The sequence below is a fragment of the Acinonyx jubatus genome, chromosome A3 (genome assembly GCF_027475565.1).
Source record: "Acinonyx jubatus isolate Ajub_Pintada_27869175 chromosome A3, VMU_Ajub_asm_v1.0, whole genome shotgun sequence".
Classification (NCBI taxonomy): Eukaryota; Metazoa; Chordata; class Mammalia; order Carnivora; family Felidae; genus Acinonyx; species Acinonyx jubatus.
The window spans coordinates 60,456,854-60,471,333 of NC_069388.1; the positions used below are offsets into that span (position 1 = coordinate 60,456,854).

At 37.4% G+C, this 14,480-nt stretch overlaps 1 protein-coding gene across 1 annotated transcript in view; it reads right to left on the reverse strand.

Annotated features, from left to right (window-relative positions):
- Nucleotides 1-14,480, reverse strand: part of VWA3B (von Willebrand factor A domain containing 3B) — a 204,484-nt gene that overhangs the window by 119,144 nt on the left and 70,860 nt on the right. The window contains 1 exon segment of the mRNA XM_027072611.2: nt 13,724-13,849. Coding sequence (XP_026928412.2) covers nt 13,724-13,849 — 126 coding nt within the window.

Sequence of the window (14,480 nt, forward strand, 5' to 3'; positions counted from 1 at the left end):
TGTATAATCATCATCACTATTTAATTCCAGTACATTTTCCTCACCCCACAGAGAAACCCTATACTTATTAGAAGTCATTTCTCATTTCCCTTCCCTTCTCCCCACTATGAGTTTACTCTATGGATTCATCTATTTTGGACATTTCATATAAATGGAATCATACAAACTGGCCTTTTATGACTGGCTTATTTCAATTAACGTAATGCTTTCAAAGTTAACTTGTGCTGTAGCATGTATCAGTACCACATTACATGTATTATGGCTACATGATATTCCACTGTAGGGCTGTATCACATTTGCTTATCTACTTATCAGTTACTGGACATTTGTTTCCACTTTTTGTTTTTATGGCTATTATGATGATGCTATGAACACTCATGTACAAGTTTTTGTGTGAACATGTCTTTTTAAGGACTTTTTAAAAATTCAAGTATAATTAAGATACAGTGTTACAGGAGTTTCAAATGTACAACAGGATTCCACAATTTTATATATTTGTCAGTGCTCATAAAGATAAGTGTACTCTTGGGGCACCTGGGTGGCTGAGTCGGTTAAGCATTCGACTTCGGCTCAGGTCATGATCTCATAGTTCGTGAGTTCAAGCCCCACATCGGGCTCTGTGCTGACAGCTCAGAGCCTAGAGCCTGCTTCAGATTCTGTCTCTGTCTGTCTGTCTCTCTCTGCTCCTCCTCCCACTCCTACTCTGTCTCTCTCTCTACAAAATAAACATTAAAAAAATTTTTTTAAAGAGAAGTGAACTCTTAATCCCCTTTATCTATTTTACCCATCCCCCCACCCACCTCCTCTCTGGCAAATACCAGTTTGCTGTCTGTATATAAGAGTCAGATTTTTGTTTGTCTCTTTTTTTCTTTGTTTTGTTGTGTTTAAGTTCCACATACAAGTGAAATCATATGATATTTATTTTTCTTTCAATAACTTATATCACTTAGTGTTAATCCCTCTAGGTTGATTCATGTTCTTGTAACTGGCAAGATTTCACCATTTTTTATGGCTGAATAATACTCCATTGTATATATATACCACATCTTCTTTATCCATTCATCCATCAGTGGACATGTAAGTTGCTTCCATAACTTGGGTATTGTAAATAATGCTGCAATAAACATAGGGGTGCATATATCTTTTTGAATTAGTGTTTTTGTTTTCTTTGGGTAAATACACATTAGTGCAATTATTGAATTATATCGTAATTTTATTTTCAATTCTTTGAGGAACCTTGATATTGTTTTCCACAGTAGCTACATCAATTTGCATTCCTACCAACAGTGCACAAGTGTTCCTTTGTCTCCACATCCTTGCCAGCACTTGTTATTTCTTATCTTTTTGATTCTAGCCATTCTGACAAGTGTAAAGTAGTATTTCCTTGTTGTTTTATTTTGCATTTACCTGATGATTAGTGGTGTTGAGAATTTTTCATACGTCTGTGGCCCTCTGTATATCTTTGGAAAAATATCTATTCAGATCCTCTGTCCATTTTTAAATTGGATTTTAAATTGGTTTTTTTGTGTGTGTGTTGAGTTGTATAAGTTATTTATATATTTTTTACATTAACCTCTTATCAGATGTATCATTTACAAATATCTTCTTTCATTCAGTAGGTTGCCTTTTTGGTTTGTTGATGGTTTCCTTCACTGTGCAAAAACGTTTTACTTTAGTGTAGTCCAATAGTTTAATTCTGCTTTTGTTTTTCTTGCCAGAGAAGACATATCTAGAAAAATGTTTCTACAGTTGATGTCAAAGAAACTACTCTTTATGATTTCTTCCAGGAGTTTTATGGCTTCAGGTCCCATATTTGGTCCTTAATCCATTTTGAGGTTTTTTTTGTATGGTGTAAGAAAGTAATGCTGTTTCATTCTTTTGCATGTAGCTGTCCAGTTTTCCCAACACCATTTGTTGAAGAGATTGTCTTTTTCCCATTGTATATTCTTACTTCCTTTCCTGTAAATTAACTGGCCATAAAAGCATGGTTTTATTTCTGAACTTTCTGCTCCATTGATCATTGTGTCTGTTTTCGTGCCATTATCACACTGGTATGATTAGTATAGTTTTTCAGTATGTCTTGAAATCTGGGATTGTGATACCTCCAGATTTGGTCTTCTTTTTTAAGATTGCTTTCACTATTTGGGATCTTTTGTGGTCCCATACTAATTTTAGGATTATTTGTTTTGTGAAAAATGTTGGTATTTTGATAGGGATTGCATTGAATCTGTATATTCTTTCGGTAATAGGGACATTTTAACAATATTTGTTCTTCCAATCCATGAGCATGGACTACCTTTTGGTTTGTGTTGCCTTCAATTTCTTTTATCAATGTTTTATAGTTTTCAGAGTACAGATCTTTCACCTCCTTAGTTAAGTTTATTCCAAAGTATTTCATTCTTTTTGGTGCAACTGTAAACGTCATTGCTTTCTTAATTTCTCTTCTACTACTTCATTACTAGTGTATAGAAATGTAACAGATTTCTGTATGTTAATTTTGCATCCTGTGACTTTACTGAATTCACTTACCAGTTCTAGCAGTTTTTTGGTGGGATCTTTAGGATTTTCTCCACATAGTATCATGTCATCTGCAAATAGTAAAAGTTTTACTTCTTCCTCACCAATTTGAATGCCTTTTTTTTTCTTTTTCTTGTCTGACTGCTGTCACTAGGACTTCCAGTATTATGTTAAGTGTTGAATAAGTGGTGAGAGTGGACATCTTTGTCTTGTTCCAGCTCGCAATTTTTCACCATTGAGTATATTAGCTGTTTTTCATATATGGCCCTATGTTATGTTCAGGTATATTCCCTCTATACCTATTTTGTTGAAAGTTTTTTATTATAAATGGATGTTATATTGTGTCAAATGCTTTTCCCTCACCTTTTGAGATGATCATATGGTTTTTATCCTTTCTTTCGTTAATATATTACATTGATCAATGTGTGAATATTGAACCACTGTCTGGAATGAATCCCACTTGAACATGGTGAATGATTTTTTTCACATGTTGTTGGATTTAGTTTGCTAATATTTGATTGAGGATTTTTGCATCTATGTTGATCAGAGTTATTGGCCTATAGTTTCCTTTTTTTGTGATGTCTTTATCTGGTTTTGGTATCAGGGTAATGCTGGCCTTGAATTTGGAAACTTGCCTTCCCCTTCTATTTTTTTGGAAGAGTTTGAGAAGAAAAGATATTAACTTTTATTTAAATGTTTGGTATAATTCACCTGTGAAACCATCTGGTTCTGGACTTATGTTTGTTCAGAGTTTTGGATTTTTCAAAAAAAATTTTAATATTTATTTACCTTTGAGCTGAGGGAGCGGGGGAAGGAGGAGCAGAAAGAGGGAGACAGAGGATCTGAAGCAGGTTCTGCACTGTGAGCACAGAGCTGGATACAGAGCCTGAACTCATGAATGGTTGAGATCATGACCTGAGCTGAAATCAACAGTCAGCTGTTCAACCACCTGAGCCACCCAGGCATCCCTGTTAGGAGTTTTTTGATTACTGGTTCAATTTCATTGTTGGCAATTGGACGGTTCAAATTTTCTATTTTTCCTGCTTCAGTTTTGGGGAGATTATATGTTTCTAGGAATTTATCCATTTCTTCTAGGTTGCCCAATTTGTTGGCATATAATTTTTCATAATATTCTCTTATAATCATTTACATTTCTGTGGTGTTGGTTATAATTTCTCCTCTCTTTCATTCCTGATTTTATTTATTTGAATCCTCTTCGTTTTTTGATGAGTTTGGATGAAGGCTTATCAATTTTATTGATCTTTTTTTTTTGAGAGAGAGAGAATGTACATGCACGTGAGTAGAACATGGGGCCAATGTGGGGCTCCATCTCACAATCATGAGATCATGACCTGAGCTGAAATTAAGAGTTGGATGCTTAACGAACTGAGCCACCCAGGGACCCCTTGATTTTTTCAAAAAGCCAACTTTGGGTTTCTTTGGTCTATTCTATTAAGTCTTTATTTCAATTATTTCTGCTCTAATCTCTATTATGTCCTTCTCTTGGCCTTGGGCTTTGTTCTTCTTTTTCTAGCTTCTTTAAGTGTATGGTTAGCTTGTTTATTTGAGATTTTTTTCTTGCTTCTTGAGGTATGCATGTATTCCTACAATCTTCCCTCTTTCATTGCATCCCAAAGACTTTGGATCACTGTGTTTTCATTTCCATTTGTTTCCGTTTATTTTTTTATTTCACTTTTGATTTCTTGGTTGACCCATTCATTGTTTAGTAGCATGTTGTTTAGCCTCCATGTATTTGTGTTTTTTGCAGATTTATCTCTTGAGATTGATTTCTAGTTTCATACCATTGTGGTTGGAAAAGATACATGATATGATTTCAATATTTTTGAATTTAATAATCGTTTTGTGGCCTAACATGTAATCTAATCTGGAGAATGTTGTGAACATATGTTCTCAGTTCCCTTGAGCATATACCTAGGACTGGAATTGCTGGGGTGTATGCTAACTCTATGTTTAACATTTGAAGAAATGCCAGACTTTTCAAAGTGGGTGTACCATTTTACATTCCCACCAGCAATGTATAAGGGTTCCATTTTCTCCATATCTTGCCAACTTGCTATTATCTTTCTCTTTTATTACAGCTATCCTTGTGAGTGTGAAGTGTTATCTTACTGCGGTTTTTGTTTACATTTCTCTCATAACATATTTTCATGTGCTTCCTGGTCATTTGTATATCTTCTCTGGGGATATGTCTATTCAAATCCTTTGTCTATCTTTCATCTGGGTTATTGGTCTTTTTTCTTGTTGAATTGGAAGAGTTCTTTATGTCTCCTGAATACTAGGTCCTTATCAGATAAATGATTTGCAAATATTTTCTTCCATTTTGTGGGTTGTCTTTTCATATTTTTCCAGTCTTACTGAGAAATAATTAACATACATCACTGTGTAAGTTTAAGGAATACAGCATAATGGTTTGATTTACATATATTGTGGAATGATTACCATAATAGCTTCAATTAATACAACTAATAGCTTCTCATATAAATACAATAAAAAGAAAGATAAAAAAGGAAAAAAAAGGAAAAATCTTTCTTCTTGTGATCAGAACTCTCATGATTTACTGTCTTAACAACTTTTCTTTTCTTGTTTATTTATTCTTGAGAGGGGGAAGGGGCAGAGTGAGAAGGAAGCAGAGGATCTAAAGCAGGCTCTGTGCTGACAGCATAGAGTTCAACGTGGGGGGCTCAAACTCACAAACTGTGAGATCACGACCTGAGCCAAAGTCAGACGTTTAACTGACTGAGCCACCCAGGTGCCCCTTAACAACTTTTCTATACAGCATACAGCAGCATTAGCTGTAGTCATCATGTTGTACACTACATCCCTGCTACAGGAATACCTCATTTTATCACACTTTGCAAATACTGTGTTTTTTATAACTTGAAGGTATGTGGCTATCTTGCATCAAGCAAATCTATCAGTATCATTCTTCCAACAGCATTTGCTCATTTCATGTCTCTGTGTCACATTTTGGTAATTCTTGTAGTATTTTAAACTTTTTCATTATCACTACAGTTGGTATGGTGATCTGTGATCAGTATGACTTACTGAAAGCTCAGATGATGATTAGCATTTTTTAGCAATAAAGTAATTTTTAAATAAGGTATGTACACTGTTTTTTAAGACATAATGTTATTGCACACCTAACAGACTACAGTATAAACATCATTTTTTTATGCCCTGGGAAACCAAATGATGCGTTTAACTCAATTTGTTGTGATATTCACTTTATTACAGTGGTCAGAAACCAAAGTGACAAGGTCTCCAAGGCATTCCTGTATTGATATATGCAGTTGTCTTTTAAATCAGATAGGAAGGAAAAAAAGAGTTATAATAAAAACTACATTTATCCTTGTATATTAACCCATATAGTTTTATTTGTGCTCTTTATTTCTTCATGTGGATTCAAGTTATTCTCTAATATCCTTTAATTTCATCCTGAAGGACCTCCTTTAATATTTTTCTCATAGGGCAAGTTTGCTAACAATGACACCTATTTTTGTTAATCTTGAATGTCTTACTTTCTCCTCCTTTTTTGATGGGTAGTTTTGCCAGATATACTATTCTTGGTTGACAGTCTTTTTTCTTTCACTTTATTTATTTAAAAAAATTTTTTTAATGTTTTTATTTATTTTTGAGACAGAGAGAGACAGAGCATGAGCAGGGGAGGGGAAGAGAGAGAGGGAGACACAGAATCCGAAGCAGGCTTCAGGCTCTGAGCTGTCAGCACAGAGCCTGACGCGGGGCTTGAACTCACAGACCGTGAGATCATGATCTGAGCCAAAGTCGGACGCCCAACTGACTGAGCCACCCAGGCGCCCCTCTTCACCACTTTAAATATTTCATCTCACTACCTCTGACCTTCATGGTGTCTGATGAGAAATCAGCTGTTCATTTTATTGAGGGTTGCTTGCATATAGGGAATCATTTCTGTCTAGTTGCTTTCAAGATTCCTTTTCTGGGACTGGCACTTTCTGTTGTGGAAGGTTATTAACTATTTATTTAATTTCTTTAATAGATATAGGCCTACTCAGATTGTCTGTTTCTTCTTGTGGAAGTTCTGACAGATCGTGTCTTTCATGAAATTGACCCATTTTATCAATTGATACATTCAAATTTGTAGGCACAGAATTTTCATAATATTCCTTTATTATCCTTTTAATACCTATGGGATCTCTAGTGATCTCATATTTCATTTTTTATATTAGTAATTTGTATTTTCTTTTTTTCTTGGTTACCCTGGCTAGAGGCTTATTGATTTTATTGTCTTCTTAAAGAGCCAGTATTTGATTTTGTTGATTTTCTCTATTGAATTCTCATTTTCAACTTCATTGATTTCTGCTCTAATTTTTTTATTATTTTCTTCTGGGTACTTTGGATTCAATTTGTCCCTCTTTTTCTAGTTTCCTAAGGTGGAAGCTTATAGATTTTAGATCTATCTTCTTTTCTAATTTATGCAGTCAATGTTATAAATTTCCCTCCAAGCACTGCTTTCACTGCATCCTACAAATATTGGTAAGTTGAACTTTCATTTTCATTTACCATCGTCACTTTTTAATAACATGATTCTAGCTCTGACATTTCATCATACTTTGTATTACATTCCAATATCCTTCCTAAATTTAATGCATCACATCTACAGGATTCTAATGAACTAATTCTTTTCCCACATTTTGGGAGAAATTTTTCAGTAACAGCTTTAACTCTAACTTGTGGAGGCATTACATGATACTCTTACACAGAAATTTTTGTTTCTTTTTTTAATCTGGAAAAGACAGGGATTACTACCTATTAAAAAAATGCATGTTTGAGTTCAACAAAATCCTGGCCCTTTTAGCAGTATCACTTACTGCTTATAATCAGCCCTGTTAACATTGATTTGACTATAAAGAGCTTTAAAGGTATAAAAGCATACTGGAAAAAAATTCAGTTCTGGAAAGAAATATTATTTTCTCTTTTGCCTTGCTGGAAGTGTGAGCACTTTGACAAGTGTTAGATTTGCTTTTGGTTACATAAGAAGCCAGCTGTGCTCTGCCCCAGATCTCATCCTGCCAGTTCTATTTGAACAAAAGGGAAATGTATTCTTGAGAAAGTAAATATGTACAAGGGCTCTGTAAATTAGCCTATTTTGCTTCAGATCTCAAGTCATCATGTTGGTAAAACAGTCTTCATCTATTACATTGATTGTATATCACTGGTACAGAACAGAGAACTCACATTTGTTCTTCTCTGTATATATCAGAATCCAAAGATCTTGGGATCAAAGATTCAGAAACATGGCATTCTCACTTGATGGGTCCATGTGTTTATACCAAGAATGTTTGCTCATCCATCCATTATCATATATCACTTCACTCACAGCTATCTGAATCCAGACTTATAGAGTCAATTGCCTCTCCTCCTTCTCTGTTTGGTCTCTCCAGAGGGCTTCAGTCTTAATAATCCAAACAAGCCTCACCATGTTTACCCCCAAACCTGGTTCTCCTCCAGCATGGTGTCCATCTAGGAGCTTAGCTTTGACACCTATAATTTCCTCACTCCCAAGTTCTTCCAAGTTCAATATATGAATTCTCCCTCAGATCTGCCAACTTATCATCTCTCACTTATACATCTTAACTCTTTTCCCTCATCCTCACTTGCCCTCTCTCTTCTAATCTGTTTCCCACCCAGTAGCCCAAGTGAATTTTTTTTCTAAATGCAAATCTTATTTTATCATTCCTTTGCTTAAAATTTTCCAGTGGCTTCCCACTGGTATTAAATTAAGGACTGACATCTCATACAATGGCCTACAGACCCAGCATGATCTGATCCTTGCCTATCTTTCCAGACTCATTGAGGGTCAACTGCTAACTTATCTCTACCCCACTCATCTTTCTAACTCAAAATCTGTGTATGTCACCATGACTTATGACAAGAAAGACATCTGGCTGGTGGTTTAATACAATGTCAATAAAAACAAGCATCACCCCTCCCCCCACCACCATGTGTTAAAAAAAAAACAAAAAAAGTGTTCAAAACTCCTGTAGAGCTCCCGGTTGGGTTGGAATTGCCTACAAGGGATTCAATGAGCCTCTATCCTCTTCCATGTCTTTTGACATCAAGTTTGATATTTTGAACCAACCAAATATTGGGAGTCCAACCTTGGTATGATTATACAACACAATTAGACTTATTATCTCCGGTGAGTCATAAAATGGCTGTGAAGGTTATTACAAATGAGGAGTTCCTGAAATGTTTTGAGCTGCAGCATCATCCAAAGAAGGGTAAAGTTTCCCTAACTGGGACAAATCCTTGAATGTTTTGTGAGAAAAGCCATCTTCTTGTTTGAGAGTCATAGCTGGCACGCACGCGCGCGCGCGCGCGCGCGCGCGCGCACACACACACACACACACACACACAATGCTCAGATGCATTAACACCAACATTCTGAACAGCTCAGCACCTCATGAGTGATCCACATCATCCTCTTTTACTTTATTAACAGCTGTGTTAAGGTATAACTGACATAAGATAAACCATACAGATTTAAAGTGTACAAATGGGTACATTTTGACATATGTATGGTAGTTTATGTCTATCATCTTGCCATTGGTTTTCTATTGGCCCTATCTATCCTTTGCTCTCTTTTTCTCCTGACAGATTTTAGATTGAGTATTTTTTAATTCCATTTTATCTCCTTTGTTGGCTTGTTTTTAAATAGTAGTTACTTTAGGTATATAGCAAAGATCTTCAATGTATCGTGCCCTAACTTCAGCTGGTATTCATGCACAGTATAAGAACTTTACAATAGCATACTTCCATTTCTCCCCTCCTGGATTTTTGTTTGTTTGTTTTGCAATGCATTGGTTTGTTGTTGTTGTTGTTGTTGTTGTTTAATTGTAGTAAATATACATAACATAAAATTTATCATTTTAGCCATCTTCAGGAATGCAATTAAGTGGCATTAAATATTCACATTGTTGTGCAACCACTGCCACCATCCATACCCACAGCTTTTTCAATATCCCAAAAAGAAACTCTATACCCATTAAATAATAACTCTCCATTCCCCATTCCCCTCAACCCTTGGTAATCACTCTATAAATCTGACTATTCTAGGCACATCATATAGGTGGACTCATATCATATTTGTCATTTTGTTTCTGCTTTAGCCTATATCAGAATTTCCTTTCTTTTAAAGGCTGAATAATATTCCACTGTATGTACATAGCACTGTTTATTTATCCAGTCATCTGTTGGTGGACATTTGGGTTTTTCATCTTTAGAACTTAATGAATAATGCTGCTATTCCCCTCCTGGCTTTTATGCCATTGTTGTCATACATTTTACTTATACATATGCGACAGGCCTCACTGATATTATTTCTGTTTAAACAGTGAATTGTCTTTTGGACATTTAAATAGAAAAAATATCATATATTTACCCATGCAGTTATTTCCTGTGTTCTTTATTCCATTGTGTAGCTCCATTATTTTCATTCATTTTTCCATTTTAAAGTATCATAATCCTCCTGCTTGAAGGATTCCCTCTAACATTTCCTTAAGTGCAGATCACTGCTAATACTTCTTTCATTTTCGTATGTCTAAGAACATCTGTATTTTGCTTTTTGTTTTTTTGAAAGTTATTGTCACAAAATATAGAATCCTGGATTCAAAATTTAAAGTACTGAAAGGAAAAAAAGACGTTGCTCTACTCTTTTCACTTGCAAAAAGAATTCTGCCGTCATGGTTATCTTTGTTCCTTTGTATGTAATGTTTCTTCTTTTACCTCTAGTTGCTTTTAAGATTTCCTCTGTCTTACTGGTTTTGAGCAAATTGATTATGATGTCTTTTGGCATACTTTCTCTCATTTTCCTGTACTTGACATCCATTGAACTCCTTGGATCTTGGTGTTATAGTTTTCATCAAACTTGGGAAATTTTTAATCTTTATTTTTTCCAATATTTTTCTGTTCCCTTTTCTCTTCTTTCCTTGGAAATTCTATTTACGTGTTCCCTGAGATACAGGGAATATCCAAGGTGAGCTCTGTTAGAAAGAAAAGACTGGTCTCCTGTGTGAGCTCCAAGACTATTCTAGAATTCCTCCCACTGGATCTTTCCCAGCCTCAGGTGATTTCTCCACATGAAAGAATTCATCCACAAATTCTCAAGGGGGGCTCTGCAGATTTCCAGAGTTCTCTGTACCTCTCTCCTCTCTGGTAATTTGTCTTATGAAATCTAGATTTCTTGGTCTTCCTGGACTTTTAGCTCTGTCTCCCAGACTCAGAAGTTTGCTGTGCTCCACCCAGGATCCTTCTCCCTACACCATGGCCCTGAAACTTTCTCAAAGCATTAAGCTAGGATAACAGCAGAGTTCACCTTGGATGTTCCCTGTATCTCAGGGGTCACTGGCCTTCATTGCTTGGTGCCCAGTATCTCTAAAAACCATTACTTCATATATTTTTGTCAGGTTTTCCCTACCAGAGATTTCTCATGTCCTACTCTTGGTAAGTAAAAGAGGTCAAAATTACCAGTGGCCAGAGTGTCTGACCTCACCAACTTCTTATCCAAAGCCTCAAGCTTATGAACCATCCCTGCCAGATATTGCCCTCCTGCCCTATGGTTGTAGGTTCCAGCTGGTTCCTGAACCAGTACATCCAGCCCAGGGGGCATGTGGGCGCTGCTAAGCCCAGGAAGGTAGAGTTTGTTTAATTCACATGAAGGTTTCACATGCAACGGTAGTCCATCTGGCCTCCTCCATCCTAATGTTTCCCCCTCCAGATGGCTATGCTAACTCCTTCGGCCTTGCAGGCTCTGGGCAGCCAAACTTAGGGACTGGCTGTGCCTTCACATGAAGCACACCCTCTTTTGCCTCAATAACACTGTGTTGTGGGTAGCAACAGGAACAGATCAGACACTCCACATGTACTCTCTGGGGCCAAAACAAAGTTATAAAAGCCTCAGTGGGTATCCAACAGTGGCCAAATTTTGCTTTTTAACTAGAAATGGGACACCTGAAGCATCTTTGAAAATGTATGCTTGGAGTAATTTTAGTTTTCAGTTTTGGGTGTGTGTGTGTGTGTGTATTCGACTGAAATAAAGGGATGAAAATCTATCCTTTATCAATTACTAAGGCCACTATCTCTTTTGTTTCCTTTAGGAATAATACCTAAAAATCTTCTGTTAATCCTCAAGACTAACTACCCCAAGCTTAAATACTCCCTACATTAGTCTGTGCTACCACAACAAAATACCATAGTCTGGGTGACTTAAACAACATAAATTCATTTTCTCACAGTTCTGGAGCCTGAAAGTCAAAGATCAGGGTGCCCTCAGGATTGGTTTACGATGAAGCATCTCTTTCTGGCTTGTAGATGGCCATCTTCCTACTGTGCTTTTCCTCTGTGCATGCATGGAAAGAGAGAAGTCTCTGGCATCTCCTCCTCTTCTTAGAAGGACATCAGTCAGACTGGATTTGGGTCCTACCCTCATGATCTCATTTAAACTTAATTATCTCTCTTAAAGACCCTATCTCCTCATACAGCTACACTGGGGGTTAGGGTTTCAACACACAAACTTTGGGGGAAACAATTCAGTCCACTGTACTCCCCCAAACCCTGAGCAGAGAATCTTTGCCTGGCGTGGATGTTGACTTTAGCTCAGGTCCCCCTGCTTCATTTTCATTCTCTTGGGATGACAGAGGACTCTTTGGGTTGATACTGAGTATGGTGTCACTACAAATGAGCAGCCCCTCTGGATAAGCTTGGGGACCTGGAGAGCTGGCCCTGGCAAAACATTGCAGCTGTGCTGCCCCAGACCCATAGCTGGACACCCAGTCACAGTAAAAAGTCACTGTCACCTGGAATTTATCAGGTTACACAAGGTATGCTCTCCCATGCCTTTAACCTCTTCCTCCCTCTACACGTATCGCTTCCCCACTTTTCTTCAACTGTATCCCTGCCCAGCTGCTCTGGCCTCCTTGCCCTTCTTCCACATTGACACCTCTGTAATATAGGCAGGGTACCAGGAGGCAATACAGCCTGGCAAGGGTTCCCAAACTTTGCTGTGGTGATTAGGATCACCTGGGAAGCTTTCAAACCCCCCCCTCAATGTCCAGATCACATACTTTATGGATTCAGTCAGAATGTACAGGGTGAAAGCCAGACATCAGTACGTTCCTGAGGAACTGGGTTTTGAATCCTAGTTTTACTGCTTCTAGCTGTATAACCTTGGGCTAAATGGAGAAAATAGTAGCACCTATCTTATAAGATTGTAGGTAGGGTTAAATGAGTTAATACTGTGAAGACCCTAGAACGGTGCTTGCCACGTAAGGTATGTGTTATAAGTGTTAACGACCATTGTTACCAGAAGTGTCTAAATGAAACCAGTTCCCTACAGAGGAAAATCCTTTACTAACTTAAGAGAATCAGTACACAAAGTTCCCAACTGTGAAAGGGAAAAGAGTGAGCTAACATTTACCAAATACCTGCTTGGTGCAAAGCATCCATTACTTTACCTAATCTTTACAATAATCCTTCAAGACCAATATTATAATTATTTAACAGAAGAATAAACTAAAGCTTAAATAGATTAATTTGGGTTAATTCCAAATGATGGAGTTGGGATTTTCCACCAGGACTTTCTTACTCCAAACTCAGGTTCCTCTGAATCCTCTTCTCAACTAAGCCACCACCTTCGGACTTTTGTGTTCGTCTCTGCATCACCCAATTTTAGCAACAATCCTGTTAAGTCAGTTCAGCCAGAATTCCCCACCCTTCACATATGATCAAATTCCTCATAGCCTACCACACCCAGGTGGTAGCTGGTCACCCTGGCCTGCCTTCAAGAAGAATCCTGTCAGGTAGGTTTGGCCAGAATTCCCCTTTACCCTTGATGTCTCCTCTTAGTAATTTTCCATCCATTAACCACCACTGCCCCCTCAACCCCTGTTCCTTGGCTACAAATCCCCACTTGTCCATGTTGTATCCATCACTAAGCCCAGCTCTATACTGGTAACTGCAAGTTACCACTTTCCTGTCCAGCTGGTGTTTTTTTTTGACAATCTCACTAACACACGCACATTCACATACACTCACATACACATACACACAAACCACAGCACAACTCTGGAAGCAATCCTCAGGAAACAGTCCTTCATCCCCAACTAGTAACAGTTATGACTCTTACACTATAAACATAAACAGCACCCACCACTGTCTAGTGTGGCCACGTCAGACTTGGGCGGCTCAGCAACCAGCCTCTGGATCTGAGTCAGAATGCTGCATGCTTCCTCCATCTCCTTCCAGATGAGAAACACGTCCTCTCTGACCCCAGCTCCTGGGAAGGGAAACACAGAGTGAGTGGGTGGCTATGGCAGGCCCAAGAACCCTCTAGTAGTCCTAGAGGCCTGGCATACACCAGTCAAGTATCTAGAACATTTCTGAACATCAAATTCCACCATCTCCCCTAATGTGAGAATCAGAACTGAAATCCCTAAAGAAGTGCTGTCAGCTAAGGAAACATAAATGCAGACTTTGGGATGCAGTAAATCTTTGTAAATATCTGTACCAGCCAGAATATTTTAAGATGAATTACTGATAATACTCAAATAAGGTAAAGAATTAAAATATTCAAAATCACCTAATAAAGGCCAAGGTGAGGAAGGGAAATTCAATGGTTTAGGAAAGTAATACTTCCTAACCTTTCTTGATTAAGTTGAGATTTCCTGCTTCTTTGAAAACCACCTTCACAGTCTTTATTTTCCCCTAATGTAAGAGTGATTCTTTGACCTCCTTTTCTGGATCTCTGCTGCCTCAATTAAGGGTTAGGTTTGGCCATATGGCATATTTTTTCAAAATGATTTGGCTTCTAAATATAGATACTAATATCATTCTCACAATCAATTAATCAATAAAAGTTTACCCCGTAGGTAACAGGTCCAAAGCTGGGATAGAGGCTCTGCCTTCAC